General features: G+C 41.6%; 1 protein-coding gene across 6 annotated transcripts in view; it reads left to right on the top strand.

Moving 5' to 3' along the window:
* The window catches only part of UGT8 (UDP glycosyltransferase 8), a 49,721-nt gene extending 36,545 nt beyond the window's left edge, over positions 1-13,176 (top strand). For all 6 annotated transcript variants that reach the window (XM_030021999.2, XM_030021963.2, XM_030021978.2 and 3 more), the window contains exons 3-6: positions 4,618-4,760; positions 7,391-7,467; positions 8,916-9,135; positions 10,794-13,176. In XM_030021999.2, coding sequence (XP_029877859.1) covers positions 4,618-4,760; positions 7,391-7,467; positions 8,916-9,135; positions 10,794-11,157 — 804 coding nt within the window. In that variant the 3' untranslated portion in view covers positions 11,158-13,176. The remainder of the gene's footprint in view (positions 1-4,617; positions 4,761-7,390; positions 7,468-8,915; positions 9,136-10,793) is intronic.
* Positions 13,177-15,112: the final 1,936 nt, after the last annotated feature.

Genomic DNA, 15,112 nt, shown 5'->3' with positions numbered 1-15,112 from the left:
AGTTCCTTTTTTTTTTTTCTCCTCTACATAAAATTCTAAGTACTTAATAGCTATTTGTTGTTATACATGGCGTTTTTTGAATGCTATTTTAGAAATTCCATTATAAGGAAATATTTTATACCTCCTCTGTGTTTACATAATGACATATAATTCTTATTATGTGAATAGATCACAGAGTTGTGAAGTCTCACGGAATTTCTAATTAAGCACAGAGGAGCAGTAGCCTTGGGAGCTGTTCCTCAGCTAGAGCAGACTGATCTTTAGCAGCAGAAACCACGTGTCTGACCAAGCATAAGTAGTCCCAGGTTGATCAAGCTGATTTTCCCTCCATAAATCCATGCTGACTGCTCCATTCGTGTTGTCCTTAATATGTTTGGAAATGATCTCCAGGATTATTTGCTCCGTCACCTTCCAGGGATCAAGGTGAGGCTGAGCAGTCCATTCCCTGGATCCTCCTTCATGAAAATGCGAGTGACACTTGCTTTTTTTTTTTTCCTTTTTTTTTTTTTTTCCTCCCCCCCAGTCCACAGGATTCTCCTCCAATTACCTTGACCTTTCAAAGATAATCAAGAGTGGCCTTGCAGTGACATTGGCCAGCTCCCGGTTGCCTACTGGCACTTCTGGGTGCATCCTATCAGGTCCCATATACTTGTGTACATCCAGTTTGTTTAGAAGTAGCCTAGCCTGATATTCCACTGAGGGTACGTCTTCCTTGTTCCAGACTTTCCCTCTTGTTTGAGGGACCTGGGATTGCTGAAGGCCAGCCTTACCAGTAAAGGCTGAGATGAAGAAAGCATGAAGTACCTCAGCCTTTACCATATTTTTCTGTCACCGGGTCCCTTGTCCCATTCAGCAGTGGGCCCATGCTTCCCCTGGCCTTCCTTTTGCTGCTCCATGTACCTTGCTGCCCTTCATGTCCCTCACCACATTCAGCTGCAAGCGGACTTTGGCTCTCCAAACCAGATCCCTGCAAGCTCAGGCAGTGACTGTATATTCCCCCCAGGCCGCCCGTCCCTGTTTCTACCTCATGTATGCTGCCTTTTTACATCTGAGTCTTGCCAGGAGTCCTTTGTTCATCCTCCTGCCACTTTTGCTTAACATCCTGCTCATCAGCATGGACTATGCTTGAGCTTAGAGGAGGTGATGGTTGAGTATCAACGGAGCTTTCCTCAACACCTCTTCTCTCCAGGGCTGTATCCCATGGGATTCTTCTAAGCAGGTCTCTGAAGAGGCCAGAGTTGGTTCTCTTGAAGTCCAGGAGATGCTGCTGTTGTCTTCTTCTCTCAGTATCCTGAAGTCCTCCATCTCATGGTCGCTGCAGCCAAGGCTGCCCCCGACCTTTGCATCCCAGACAAGGTCTTCCTTGCTTGTATGTATGAGGTCCAGCAGAGTGTCTCCTCTTGCTGGCTTCTTGAGCACCTGTGTCGTGGAGTTGTCATCAAGAAGGCACTCCAGAAACCTCCAGGTTTCTGCCCTTCCAGCTGGTATCAGGGTGGGTGAGTGCCCTGTGAAGACCCGAGCCTGCAAATGTTGGGCTTCTTCAGTTGTTGGAAGAAAACCACCTTGTAACAGGTGACTTCAGCTCTCAGAATATAACTTGATCGAATGTCACAATTGGGCAGAGAGCTGTCTTTTACAGCGTGGTACTTGATTGCTTTTCAGAATGGTTTGTCCTAGAGCCCACAAAAGGTTATTTTCTGTTTAGCTTTAAGCAACAGATAGGAAATAGTTCAAGGTGTAACTAGTTGAACCACTGAGTAAAAGTGACTAGAATTATAGAATCATGGAATGGTTTGGGTTGGAAGGGACCTTAAATATCACCTAGTTCCAAGCCCCCTGCCAGGGACACCTTCCACTCGACCAGGTTGCTCAAAGCCCCATCCGACCTGGCCTTGGACACTTCCAGGGATGGGGCATCCAAAGCTTCTCTGGGCAACCTGTGCCAGTGACTCACCACCCTCACAGGGAAGAACTTCTTCCTTACATCCAATCTAAATCTACCCTCTTTCAGTTTAAAGCCGTTACCCCCTGTCCTATCACTACAGGCCCTTGTAAAAAGTCCCTCTCCGGCTTTCTTGCAGGTTCCCTTTGGGTACCGGCAGGCTGCTCTAAGGTGTCCCCGGAGCCTTCTCTTCTCCAGGCTGAACAACCCCAGCTCTCTCAGCCTGTCTTCATAGGAGAGGTGCTCCAGCCCTTTAATCATCTGGACCCGCTCCAGCAGGTCCACGTCCTTCTTATGTTGGGGGCCCCAGAGCTGAACGCAGTACTGCAGGTGGGGGTCTCACCAGAGCGGAGGACAGGGGGGAGAATCTCCTCCCTCGACCTGCTGGTCACGCTTCTTTGGATGCAGCCCTGGATAGGGTTGGCTTTCTGGGCTGGAAGCACGCATTGCCGGGTCATGTTGAGCTTCTCGTCAACCCACACCCCCAAGTCCTTCTCCACAGGGCTGCTCTCAATCCATTCTCTGCCCAGCCTGTGTTTGTGCATTTGCATTTGCAAATTTGTGCATATGCATTTGCAGCATGCCTTAGGTCCTTAAGTAAAATTCAAGGACAAACTTCAAATAAATCACAAAACCACTTGGAAATTTTCGTGTCAGAAGTTCAGCCTGTAATAAATGATTCAGCTCCGAGGCAGGTCACAGACACTTCCCCTCCTTTCCCTTCTTCCCTCTCTCCACAGTTGTAGAAAAAAAATGAAGAAGAAAGTGCACTGGAAAAGGATGAAGAAAAATGAAAAACTGTGGATTCTAGAGAAAATGGAAATTCCTTTTTCACTGCATAGCAGAGACTAGTGTACAACCCCCAGTGTAATGTGCAGGTCTTCATTATGCCTGCTGTTTTTTGTGGTAGCTTTTGTGCTCAGATACGATAGCACAGCATTACTCTATTACTGTCTGGCCTGCTATTTATTGCTAGGACAAGAGGTGCATTGTGAACAGGGCTCTTAATTTTCTTTTTAATCATTTCCTATTGCTGTACTGGTATTGAGCAGACTTACGCTTAAATTTGGTGAGACCAGAATTAAACCATATCCTGGGAAGTACAGGATACTCTTCGTCAGACTGACATATCTGTATGTCAGGGGTATAATTTTTTAGTTCCCACTGCCAACAGTTGCATTGGAAAAAACAGAATTTAAATCTGTGTTGGCAAAGGGTATACCAAGGCTTTTACTTTTTTCCTCTCATTTTCTTTCCCCCTGAAGCCAAACGATATAATTCTTGTGCCTGAGACTGGTTTAGGTGGCAGCTCTGCGCGCTCTCGTATGCTAGGATGGTTTTTCCTCCGACCCTGCAGAGCCCTGCTGTCCTGTTGGCGGTCCGCAGTGGTGTCCGCTGGCTTGCCTTGTCGCCAGCGAGACAAACCCTGTTTCCACCAAGCCCGCCCTGGCCTTCGGATGCTGTGGTCTCCTTTGCAACGTAACTGCGGCTCGCCCGAAGCATCAGCTGTGAAGGAACGACCTGTGTCTGGACCCAAGGCACCGCGGCGTTCAGTGCAGTGAAACCTTGGACCAGCCGTGGCTGTGCATAGGGTGCACCCACCAGTGACCACGCGTGGGCTGAGCATCTCTTGGTGCGAGCCCCAAAGCCCTGTGCAGCAGAAAGCAAGGGGCTTGACCCCGCTGCAGAAGAAGCGTGGCAGAGTGCCCCGATGTAAAATCTGCTGCCGCCGAACTTGAATCTCATGGCGCGGCTGCCGGGTTACCCCCAGGAGAGCGATGCTGGTTCTGCTTTCGGAGCGCTTCTGAGCGGTGCGGTACCGCAGACCTCTGCCTGCGGCGTTGTTGCCTTCCTTGCCTAAGTTGAAGCAGCCCTTGAATCAAGAGGGTCAGCCGAAATTGCATTGCAAGAGACTCAATTTCAGAATAACCACAGGAGGAGGATGAGCTTATGGATGTAAAGGGCTTTGGCCTTTGTTACACTTGTGTATATTTAATATAATACTGGTAACGTGCCGTGGAAGAGGCACACAGTTAGGTCTAAGTAAGATAAAGTATATAGGTCCAAGAAAGAGGCATGTCCACCCTTACTTGCCATACAGACGCAGTACTGTTCCTTGCTTCTTGAAATATTGGAGCAGTGGAAGCTGAAGGTGTTTTTTGAAACTCTGGCTTATTTCAAGTTGTGTTTATTCTTTTCATATAAATGAAAGAAAACCAAGCCTTTTGAAGTACTGTCACTATCTTTAAGGCAAGAAATCACACGGTTAAGTCCCAGACTTCATTCATGCATTTCCTGTGCTGTACTTCCTGGCTGAAACTATGAGGTAGATCTGTTTAAGTCAGACTTTGCTGACTTAAAATGTCATGTGTTAACTTGTGAATGTGTGTCAACTGATCAGTTAAGAAAGGACAAATTGTCTCATGAAACCGGTTGTTAATACGGAAACTAAAACAAACCAGGAAGAATTTTGCTGTTCGTGTCCTGTACCGTGGATTCTGAATCATCGTGTCGTTGTACTCGGTGATTTCTGAAATGTTTATGACTTTTGAAAGTTGGCTTGTGAAGTAACATAGGGACCAACAACTGTTCTTGCTAAGCAGTGCTTATTTAATCTGTTTCTGTGGTTTTACCTGTGCTTCTACAGTGCTCAGTATAAATTTTCACTTTAACAGGATCTCCAAACGTGGGTGAATGGTGCTCATGAAAATGGCTTTGTCCTCGTCTCATTTGGAGCTGGAGTGAAATACCTGTCAGAAGATATAGCAAATAAGTTGGCACATGCTCTGGCAAGACTGCCTCAGAGAGTTATTTGGAGGTAAGTGCAATGATAGGTGTACTTGGGGTGATTTGAAGCACGCTTATTTCCTCTTGTGCCATCTTGATCTAGAGTTGCGGAAGCTGAAATTGAGACAGTCTGGGTGGCACAGAGGACCTGACTCTTTTGAAAGCTCTCTTTGTGGAAATGTTGGAGTCCCCTGGTAATAAGGAGGAACAATGATTTTGTGGCAGAATAAGGCATAGGTTATACTTGTATGCTGAGTTTATATCCTGGGAGGATTGCGGACAGTGAAAAGGGAGTCTGAGGTTATGACATTTGTGACATACTGTCATCATTTCTGATAAAGAAGCCACCCTAGGGAGCAAGAATGATATTCTGCTGATTTAATCGTAGCTGTTCTTTCTTCTTTCTTTTATTTTTCCTTGCTTTTTGGGGCCCCTTCTCCTCTTTTATCTGTAAACACAGACTTTCATAATTGCTCTTCTCACTTGTCTTTTTCTGTGAGAGTTTGGAGGAAGAAAAATCTGCAGGAGTAAAAATCAGTAATACGTTTTCTCGGCTCTAAAAACATCTTGAGTGGTGCTCTCAACTTACTGTAAAAATTCAAGAACTGTTTAGTCAGCTCTGCTTCACGTGGAGCGTTGCTCTGGAATATAAGTGAGAGGAGTTCATGTGAACCATTGGTTTCCAAATAATCGGCGTCTTACAATTCATGACTGCTGTCCTTGCTGCACTTTTGGAGTTGTATTGGAGGTCTATTTAGCGGCCTGTTCCCCGCCATGTCTAAGGGACCATTTTCACTGCTGTGTCTAGTTGAAATAGTGAACCCCACTAGTGAACAGGAAAATGGAAATTCTTCAGGCTATGGCACAGAACTTTCGGTAGTTGTAGTAAAGATCTCATCAGTTTTTGTTTGGGGTAGAGCGACCGTATTTGTTCCTTATGAAGCCTGCAACACTGCTTGGCTTGTAAGTAATGATTAGTCCCAGTTGATCTTACTGCTTTTCTTTTGTTTTATCCTTTCATCATGTTTTCCCTGGAATGTTTTTCTCTAGGAATTACTCACTTTCTGTAGATAATAAATCAGTTTTAATGGGTTTTTCTTGGGGATAGCTTTTTTTAATGCAAAAGCAACAATTTCAGTTGAAGCCTTCTGTTAGAATTTTTCATTTTCCTCACTAGTATTTCCTTAACAATGCTTTTTTGGTATGTTTTTTGTTTTGTTCTGTTTTTGTTATCTGCATTCTGTTACCTGTTGAATGTCTTTTTGGATAAGGGAACCCACCTGCTGTTTCTTTCCATCGTGATTTGTGGAATGGGAAGATGTCCTTGGGACTAAGTGTAAGACATGGTCTTTGGGAGAGCTGAGCAAGTGGCATTCAGTCACCCCGGTGGGAATTTGAGATCCATAATGAAGTACCTAAACAGGAAATTATGACTCCAACTTTAATATGTTTTGGGTTTTTTTTTCCCTCTTCTTCAGATCATTGACCTATGGCCTGTATTGGACACAGGTAGTTTTTTTACTAGATATTTCTGAAAATGAGAAAGGTAGTACTGCTTGGCAGTCTTATGCCACGATGCCAAATCAAGGAGATCTTTGTAGTTCTTTATACGTCTCTGATTATGGAGTACTAGTTAGAGCCAAAACCAGTTAACATAGTGGATTTGCTTTTATATAACTTAGCGTAAATAATGTAGGGTTTTTTCAACAGAATGTACAAGCCAGTTGTGAAGATGTGTGGCTTGCTTAATTGGGAACACGTAGGTGATTCTTTATGAAGTTACAGTTCTAATGCTCTCTAATAACCAGAATATTTTTAAGTTGTTTGATGGAGCTCTCACAAAAGAGCTCTATCCTCTAGTAGTCACCGGTAATTTTTTCCCCACTTTCTTTTCTGTTTAGAATATATTTAACTTTCTATATAAACTGTATATAACATTAATATGTAAATCAGTTTGTATTTTGAGCCTGTGTTTTATGGGCTAAACTTTTCTAGCAACCTCAGGTGAGCAAGACGTTGCCATTGGGTTTCAGGCAGTTGAGCACGTAAGAAAAATACACTTGTTTCACAGTCTGATCCCCAGCTTTTCATGAATAGTTTCTTGCCTCATTAGCTGAGCTGTCAGCCTTTCTCTTCCTGGTATTAGTAACTCCCTTTAAAATAACACGGTGTTGATTATCAAGAGCTACAGGAAATTGGCCAACTGAAAGGGAACGCCTTGTGTTGGTGGTAGGGATTATTGTCTGTGTGCTGGTGGGATGTTCTCGGTGGAGTTATTTATCTAGTACCAGTCAGAGTTTTCAGTAAAGCAATGGACTAAGAACCATAGAGAGGTTGTAAAACCTCCCGCCAATCACAGTGGCAAGAATTACATGTGCTTTGAGAAGGAACTACGTTGCCATTATGTTAGTAGAAAACACTGCATTTCAAGCCAGATTGCAAGGAAACTGAATGATGAAAACGTGAAGTTGGAAGTTATTAGCTATTTACAGCATTTTGGTTGAGCCTATTTTGTTTTCTTGTAACAGTGAGTAAACAGTACCCTCATGTAACTTGAAATCTGCTTAGGGCTCAGGCATCATTTGGTTCGATTCTCTGGTTTGAGTTTATTGATTTTGGAGGTCTTGATAACTCAGCTTCCATTTGATTTTATTGTTTTAGGTTTTCAGGAAACAAACCAAGGAACTTGGGCAACAATACAAAGCTTATAGAATGGCTACCACAAAATGACCTCCTTGGTGAGTATCTATTTTGATCATATATTGCTTATTCTCACTTGAGTTCAGGTTGCTCTTCTGACAATATTCTACTGAATTAGCAGTCGTTATAAAGCTAGGATAATTTCTGTAATGGAAGTCATAGAACAAGAATAAAGAATTAGTCAGAATTTCAAGGTGATGAAATCAAGCACCTTTCTGATGTTAATTATCTTTCCCTGGTCCTAACTCCCATTTTTTTCCTTAAGTTAATAGGGTGGAAGGACATACTTATTCCAAAGACTATTTGGCCTAATAAATGGGAGAATTTTTTGACAAGTGTCTTCTATACCATGGAAGCTATGCAGTTTGAGAAAATTATTAAAGATAAATAAGTAGGAATTTTCTTGAATCTGCTGTTTGAGGGAACTGATGACTGTAACTGTTAATTTCTCTGTTATGAAAAAGCATGGTAGGGTGTTCACTGGTCTCTTCACGGAAGAGTCATAATACTGAGCATACAAAATTTGCTCACATTGCATCAAAACAAATCTTACGGATCTATACATACTGCTCTGTTCATTTTTCTTTGAAGAAGACCCTAACAGACCTTGGGCACATGTTGCAAGCTGATATAACCTTTCTGTTTTAACTAAGTTGAGGTACTCCAGGTTCTCAGGTGCAGAGATGAAACTTGATATTCTTCCATCTTTTGGTAAAGACTGCGTTAGAGTCTATGTATTTATTTTTTTTCCCTTCTTTCCCTGTCGAAGGGTAGCTGAATACGTTGCAGATCTGAGGGGCCACAGAATATTTATGGTTGTCTCTGGGCTACCTGGATGTTTGTGTGTTTGTAAAACAGCTCCAGGGCTACGATGGGCACTGATGAATGCGTTAGGCATGCGTGTGTGTCTGTGTGTGCATGTCAGCTGGAGTATTTATCATAATGTAGTGATTAGGCAAATGACTTTTAAAGCAGGTAGATTTGTTTTGGTTACTGAATTGCTCTGAGGCAGTATCATTTTTCCATTACATAAGATTGTTACCATTATTGTCAGATCTTGCTAGCCTGAAGTAAGGCATGTGAAGCTTTAGAGAGAATGTCACATCAGTTGTCCTGCCATTAAGTAGCTTGTATTTCATATGAATAATGAGGAAAAAACGCTTTCTCTCTGGCTCATTTGTACTGCTAAACTGGTTGTAGTCACCACCTGCAGCTACTCGGGAGTAAACAATGTACATTAGTTACTACGTTATAATTTTACACAACTCGTATACGTGAGAATTTTCTTCATATTGGCCATTCCTGCTCTCTTGGTGTGTAAGGTTTAAGGAGGAGAACTTCAGAACAGGTTGCATCCGTTTTTTCCATCCTGAATTGCAGCCACAGAAACATGGTGACAAATGTGTTGTACCCAGTTGCTTCACTAACTTTAGATTAAGGAAATGCAAATGTTTTTTTTTAATCTTCATGCCTCTTCTGTTTTCAGGTCACCCTAACATTAAAGCTTTTCTTAGTCACGGAGGTTTGAACAGCATTTTTGAAACCATGTACCATGGGGTCCCGGTGGTGGGGATTCCCCTTTTTGGAGACCATTACGATACTATGACTCGTGTGCAGGCCAAAGGCATGGGAATATTGTTGAACTGGAAGACCATCACTGAGAGCGAATTGTATGAAGCCCTAGTAAAAGTTATTAATGATCCCAGGTATGGAATGAGCGATAGTTTCTTGCTTTTATTTTAAGTTATTGTTATGGGTTAAATAAGTATATACAGAACCTTTGTGCAAGGGAAGAAAATGCATGTTGGGATTGATTTGTGTGTACAGTTGGGGCAAGTCTTTGGATGGTTGTCCCATTTCACAAGATTACTCAATCGATCAGGTTTCCGCGTAGGCACTAAGCACTCAATTGTCTCATTTGCTTTTTGTGACAGTTGCCATATGCAGGGCAGAAAGGTTATAGAAACAAACTTGTCCTGGCTTATTCCTTGTTGCAGCCCAACGTCTCTTTGTGCGTGTCTTGATTACTCCATATTTAGCAGTCTGTTTCTTGTGCTGCCTAAGGGGCCTGGAGCAAAATACACCTATACGATTGTAGGGTGGCATGTTTGGATTGTAGCTAAAAACATGGAGGTATTAAAAAAGAGTGACTCTTTTCTGAAGTTCCATGATTTGATTTAAAAAAACCCAACAAAACCAAAATACTCTTTTTCTGTTCTGGCCAGTAATACCTCTGTTGAGGTCAGGAAGGTCGTTTGTGTTTGTTGCAGTGACAATATTCTAACAAATTATTATGAATATGAGGACTCCGGTCTGTTTGTTGTAAATTTTTCTTTGTTACTCAGGTGGAATAAGTAAAAGCCCACGAACTGGGTTTCATAACTCTTTCTAATTCCAGCAAACGAGTTTGCTCAGGGATATTAAAGTCTGAGGAGAGTCGCTTCACCAGTTTGTTCTGAACGTTTCTGTTTTAAACATCTGTGATGTTCAGACCATCTCCGGATCAGAAATAATGACATGTTAGCTGGTGGTTTATTGTATCGGGCTAACCGTAGTTTTGGAGTACAGTGCCAACAGTGCTTCTTGCTTTCCTGAGAGCAAAGTCGCTAAGCGTTGCTTACCTTGGGAGAGGAGAAACCTGTAAGGAGCGAGCAGCAGAACCGCAGCTTTAAAGGGCAATGTCGCTAAAGAGATCTCGATAACACCGGTTGCATCATCTTTCCCTTGTGCAATTATCCTTAGTGTAAAGACAAGTCCTGCATAAATAACCTGTCGACCCTGCAGCTGCGGTGAGGGGGAGAAATGGAATTTGACATGATCAACTGCTGGGGTTGGCCTGTTGAGGGGAAAAAAAAAAGTTTCAGGCTGAACTCTGGACCCAAGCAGAAATAGTCTGTTGTGCAGTCAAAGGGTTTCTTGCTTTGTTCTGTGTTTTCTTCAGTAATTCAGTTGCACAATAACATAAATGAGTGGTGTGTTAGACAGGGTATGTTGCCACTTTACAGTGGGAAGGGCAAATCTGTCTCACTGGATAGGATTCATTTTGGATTAGATAAGATTCCCCTCTGGCAGCAGGTCAGCTTGGCTCTTCATCGCTTTGCTGGAGGGTGGATTTCTGCCTTTAGTCACAGACGGGTCTGCTCTTCTAGTCATTCTTCATCAATGAGCTGTAAGGACTGATTTAAAGACAGATTATCTGCCGAGCCTAGCCCTCTGTATGCTGGCGGTTACGAGAGTCCTGCGGTAATACGCTGTTTGATCTGAAGAGGCTTAAGTATATTAACGTGTTTGCAGGCTTGCATTACTCAGAGCGCTGATGACGATTTTTCCTTTCTTCCCTTTTCTTTCTTTTTCTTCCCCACAGCTACCGACAGCGGGCCCAGAGGCTGTCCGAGATTCACAAAGACCAACCTGGTCATCCTGTTAACCGGACTGTATACTGGATTAATTACATCCTCCGTCACAACGGAGCCCAACATCTACGTGCTGCTGTTTACAGCATCTCTTTATATCAGTATTTCTTACTGGATATTGCCTTTGTTGTACTAGTGGGTGCTGCCTTACTTTATTATATTTTGGCCAGGATAACAAAATTTATCCGCAAACAAAGCAAACATCTTTGGTCAAATGACGAACATAGCGCCGTTAATGGACATTACCAGAATGGGATACCAAATGGCAAGTATAGAAGAAATGGCCACATTAAGCATGAAAAAAAGGTGAAATGAGCCAACCGCCCCATGTAAAGTAGTAATGAATCAGATCAGTAATCGACTTTTATCGCTGTAACTTAGTCTAACAACTACTTAAAACCTCAATAAGCAGTTCTAACACTCCCCTTCAGTATGTAATATTATGTGACAAAATTCTACGGAACTAAGAAAAGTCTTTAAAAAAAAAAAAAAAAAGGCAAGCACAACCTAAAATGGAAAATATTTTATTCTTAATACTGATGCAGAGAGGTTATTTTGGCACTGAAGTTTTTAGAAGCCTTAATTCTCTAAAGTTACACAATGACCGTATTTATGAATTTTCAGTTTTTAAAAGCTAAATGTGTATGTCCCAAATGAGGAGAGGTTTCTTTTTATTTGCAGAGGTTTTCTCCTTTTATTTTTTTATTATTTTAATATATCCATCTTTTAGCTGAGAGAACTTTAGTGCTAGTTCTGTGTTTCCTTTGTTGAGGGTTCAACATGTTGTGTAAGAATGCTGTTCAAAAAAAATAATTTTTCCCAGTCTTTGTGCAAGAAATAGCAGGTTGAGGACTGAGAACACAGACATTAAAAAAAAAAAACACACCAAAAAAAAAACCAAACCAAAAAACAAACTTAAAATGAGCACTGAAGAAAAATGGCAAAAATATTTACTCGTTTTACTGATAAGCTGCATGACTTTTCTGCTCACTACCAGTACTTTGGAGAAAAAGGTCTTGAGCAAGTCTACAATATGTCCTAGTTTTTAATTTATACAACATTTTATTTGTTGCCTTTCTCTGCATATATAATTTATGCCATGAAAATATTAGGGAGTTTATTTCAGTTTAAAATATGGCTGTGTGGGAAGTAGATTTGCATAATTAAGAAAAATAAATGAAACAAACAACAACAACGAAAAAGAAAATCTAGCCCTGTGCTCAGTGCAGAAGGTTTTGTAATGGCCCAGAGCTGTGCAGAATCAAACCACTATTTGGGGTTTGTTTAAAAAAAAAAACAACCAACAAACAACAGATACCCACCCTCCTCCCCCCCCCCAAGTTGAATGTCTTTCCTATTAATTCTCATTATTATTAAGTTCTTTATAAGTCGCAATGTTGTAGATGTTCTCTTTCAGTGGTTGTATCTGGAAAAAAATATTACCTTCTATTAGTCTGGGCCACGCAATCCATGTTTCACATAGTTGCCAATACGAATTTTCCGACGCGGGACGGGAGGCTGCTCTCCCGGTGGGTGACCAGCCTTCCTTCCGAGGTCTGACGGGACGCGTGGGGCGAAGCCTGGCCACCCGCGAGCGCGAGGGTTTGCAGAGGTGGTCGTCTCCCCCTTCCCCTGCTACGGCCCCTCCTTGCAACAATCTCTTTCAATCATTGTCGCCGACATGGGACGCTGGCGGTGGTGCGCGCCGAGGGTTGGGGACGCAGGGCGCTGGGCGTAAAAATCATAACTGCCCTGCTGAACCAAAGTTGGCAACTATGAGTTTATTTCCATGTCATTCTGTTTACTTGGAATTTGCACTACACATGTTGTGAGTGTATGCTTTATTTATTTGTAGTTTGAAATCCCATGCCTGAAAGAGAAAGAAAAGAAACCCAGTTACCTAGTGTTGTTCACTAACATGGGAAGAGTTGTGATGATTACAGGATGCTGAGATCATCTTCATACACAGTGATGCAATATTTCACTATCATTCCATCAGGAGCCTCTATCCTATAGCAATAAATAACAGTACAGATATGTTTCTAATATACAGTACAGCTACTTGTACTGCTTTCTGAATACTTGAAGAAAATGGTATTATAAATAAGCCTATTAGCTATACCTTTTTACAATCTTGCAGTTTGCGGCAACTAAAGGAGCACACAGAGGCGATGAATGGTGGGATGGTAATAAGACTTCGAGTGTATGAATGACTTGGTTTAAATGGCTTTTTTGGCATTGAAGAAGGTACAAAAGCACTGACCGGATGATTAAGCATAATTTAATCTCCACTGTGATAAAACTTAAGCAATAAACATGGATTTAATAGAGAAATTCCGTTGTTGGAAGTATATTTTTGTTCAAATGAATGCTGTTTATTTTAAAGTACCCGGTGTGTGTGAGTGTATATAAACGTGGATGCTTACTAGGATAGACAAATTCTTTCCTCTCAGTATGTACCGTGAGGCGTGATACGTGTTTGAAATCAAAAATGATTATATTTTGTGAATGTAGATGTATTTCCTGTAGGAGTGTTGAATTAACTGAAAGACGGAATGCTTAACCAGACTTCTTTTTTAAGGCAGTTTAAGTTTTTTAAATTTTATATGAACATTCCTGGTAAAGTGTGGGTTTTTTTCTGTACGTGTTAATTTATACCCATTTCCTAGAATGCAGAACTGAAAGATTTTTCACAGTGAGATGCGATGATTGATTTCTGAGTAGTCTCTGTAGATATAAACGTGTTGCAATTCAGTTGCAAAAAGAGGACGTGGCTCCATTATTAATTGCATTACCAAATTTCTAGACGGGTCTGATCCACCTCATCTGTAGAAAATACCTGTTGTGTTCAGAGTTACTTTCTTGTCAGTTCAGATATGATCTGATATTGTAGTTAGTTTTCCATTTCAGCCCCCTGCAGTAATAGAGGAACCTGATTAGACTAAGCGGGTGGATAATGGTGTGGGGGGAGCATTTCCACGAAACGTGTCTGACAGGAGGAGAGTTAAATGTGCAAAATTAGCCATTTCTTAGCTGTTCCTGGGGCAGGTGTGCAGAAGTCCGTAGGCAGCACAGCATGGCTGTGTAACCTGCAGCCCTCACGTGGCTTTCTAAATGGGCTTCTCTGCTCTCCCAAATATCTGTGTATAAAAAGAAAGGTAATTGGAGCAACCGAGATAAAATACTCTTCGGGCAAAACTAGCAGACAAGAAATAGCCACAGTAAGAAGTACAGAAGACGTGTGCCACTTGCATAAAGGTTTTCAAAGAAGCTTGAGACGCTTGGGCACTCGCTGTAGGTTTTGGTATTCTGCTTTCTGATTTCCTTTGAATAGCTCAACGATTCAAGAAGAAAGCAGCTGTAAAAACAAGACAGTTTAATTATCACCTACAGAACTAGGTTCTGGAGATGGTTATCAAGTATTCAGGGTTTAAGGAAATGAATGAATATGCTAGCAGTTCCTTCTTACTCCCCAGATCACTTGCAAAATCAGGTTTTTAATACTATTCTGTGTTAATCTTTCTGATATTCTTGAAAGATACCACTTTTTGTGAGGTTGATTATGTTCTGGTTTTATTCTGTGGCATGGTAAGTATGCAGTATTTGCTGTAGTTAGTCTCATCTGTACACCTGTAATGAAGAGGCACAACTGAAATAGTAGCGTATGCATGCATACATTTAAGCAAAATTTTTGCCCTGTTATTTCCAGGGTGCTGAATTTTTCCCCTTAATTTGTGTGGTTACCTACAAGCGGGTTTATTTGATATGAAATCTAATACACGTGCGCATCTGTATTAGAAGGTGGCCATTTGATTCCTTTTGAAGCTGAACCATGCTTCATTTGCTTTGGTGATTTTTCAGAAGACATCAGCACTTTTAATAAACTTTGGGGGTTTTTTTTGGTGTCTTCACAAATGACTCCTATCTTCCTTGCTGTACAGCACTAGAGATGACTAGTGGCCAACAAATATGAGAAGCGTGATTCTTCTTTCAAGTGACATAATTTTCAACATAAAGATATTGTAATTTTTCCTGCAATGAGATCATATAACTTCTTTGATATGTGTTTCTATTTTGGGAGGTGGGGGGAATGTGTGTTTAAAGATGCATATAGCACATCCAGTGTTATACAAGAAATTGCCCGTGCTGTTTTAGCTTGTGCATTGGGATAAACGCATATGCTTGCAAAAAGCGGGCTGTAGTACTATCAAATAATTTCATTTGTGGTTCCCTGGGATGGTAATACTCTCCGATTTCCAAGAAAGAAGGC

The sequence above is a fragment of the Aquila chrysaetos genome, chromosome 1 (genome assembly GCF_900496995.4).
Source record: "Aquila chrysaetos chrysaetos chromosome 1, bAquChr1.4, whole genome shotgun sequence".
Classification (NCBI taxonomy): Eukaryota; Metazoa; Chordata; class Aves; order Accipitriformes; family Accipitridae; genus Aquila; species Aquila chrysaetos.
The sequence above is the reverse complement of the archived record's forward strand: the minus strand, read 5'-3'. Positions and strand labels throughout refer to the sequence as shown.